At 39.8% G+C, this 1,760-nt stretch overlaps 1 protein-coding gene across 1 annotated transcript in view; it reads left to right on the top strand.

Moving 5' to 3' along the window:
• LOC125036208 (carboxypeptidase B-like) overlaps positions 1-860 on the top strand; it is a 12,489-nt gene extending 11,629 nt beyond the window's left edge. Inside the window, exon 11 of the mRNA XM_047628670.1 lies at positions 592-860. Coding sequence (XP_047484626.1) covers positions 592-776 — 185 coding nt within the window. The 3' untranslated portion in view covers positions 777-860. The remainder of the gene's footprint in view (positions 1-591) is intronic.
• The last annotated feature ends 900 nt before the right edge of the window (positions 861-1,760 follow it).

The following is a 1,760-nucleotide window of genomic DNA, read 5'->3' on the forward strand; positions in this document are numbered from 1 at the left end:
TTTATAGTTAGTGTGATGCAGAGCAAGACGGTAGGGACTAATGCTGGCTTAAGGTTCTTTCTTTAGTGGTTAAATATTGTGACGAGAGTGTTATTGGAATGGCAAATGAAATTCTTCAGCCAGAGGGTCGATGGCCCAGTAAGTATGTTGCTTATACCTGTTGCCTCTCCACCATACAGGAATGTATTAGCGCTTTGCTCACTCAAGCAGGCTGACGCAGAAATAGTTTGCTGAAATAGTTTAAAGGATTAGGTAGTGCAGTTCTTTAGCATAGCGGAATGTGTTTTAGCCCTTCAGGAGCATAAATCTTTTGATTCTTGTAATGGTATATACTTCGTCAATAATCTACAAATATAAACTTGTATATATACCTTGAAGCTTACGGAAACGATTTGCTCCCTTTGCATGTCCATGATTACAAAGCAATCACGAGGGGGCAGAGGACATTTGCACCTCCTTCTTGTGATCCCTATTTCTCCCTGACTCACAGTAACTCTTTCTCTAACGATTTTTTTTTATCCACATCCATCGAGACGCACTTACAAAGGTTACATAGTCGAATAACCCAGGGCTGCTTCTCTCAACCGACAGATCTCGACGCAGGTTCCTCGCGGGATTACGTGAAGGGCGTGGTAGGGGTTCCTTACGTCTACACGATTGAGCTAAGGGACCAAGGGTACTACGGCTTCCTTCTCCCTCCTGAACAGATCCTTCCGACTGGCGAGGAGACTTGGGAGGCCATTCAGGTGGTCGCCAAGGAGGCTCTGGCACTGTAAAGACACTTTTTCAGAGTGGCATGTGGCTCAGAGGCCAGTGAGGCAGCACCGTTTGAAGTCCGAAAATGAAATTGTTCTTATTTAGTTGTGTTCTTAGATTGATCCTTTTGCGTTGATCTTCTGTGTTATCTCTTCTGGGATAATAATTTCAAACGGGCCTGTATATCCATTCAAAAAAACACACAGACAACATTTCGCCCCCCCCCTCTCTCTCTCACTCTCGCTCTCTCTCTCTCTTTCTTTCTCTCTCTCTCTCTCTCTCTCTCTCTCTCTCTCTCTCTCTCTCTCCCTCCCTCTCTCCCTCCCTCCCTCCCTCTCTCTCTCTCTACCTCCCTCGCTCCCTCCCCCCCCTCTCTACTATTGATGATAACAACAACAAATGCAACAATACAAAAATAATAATGATGATAACATTATAACAATGATGAAATAATAACCACAATGAAAAGTATGATAATAACAAGTAATGATAATGTCAATAATAGCAGTTGTGACAATAACAACAACTATGATAATGATAATAATCACAAGAGTAATATTAGTAATAATGTTAATAACTATGATAACGATAACAAGAAGAAGAATGAGAATGGTGATAATCTTAATAATATAAATGAGAAGAATAACAATGACAATATTAATAATGATAGTAGTAACAATAATAATAATAATGATAAAGGTTATAATAATATTAATAATAATGATAACAAAAATAACGATGGTAAAAATAATCTTCATAATTATTAATGGTACTAACCACAACGATGATGATGATAATGATAGTAAGAGTAATATTATAATAATAACAATATATATATATATATATGTGTGTGTGTGTGTGTGTGTCTGTGTGTGTGTGTGTGTGTGTGCGTGTGTGTGGGGGGGAGTGTGTGTGTGTGTGTGTGTCTGTGTGTGTGTCTGTGTGTGTGTGTGTGTGTGCGTGTGCGTGCGTGTGTGTGTGTGGGAGTGTGTCTGTGTGTATAT

This window comes from Penaeus chinensis, chromosome 20, assembly GCF_019202785.1.
Source record: "Penaeus chinensis breed Huanghai No. 1 chromosome 20, ASM1920278v2, whole genome shotgun sequence".
Taxonomy (NCBI): Eukaryota; Metazoa; Arthropoda; class Malacostraca; order Decapoda; family Penaeidae; genus Penaeus; species Penaeus chinensis.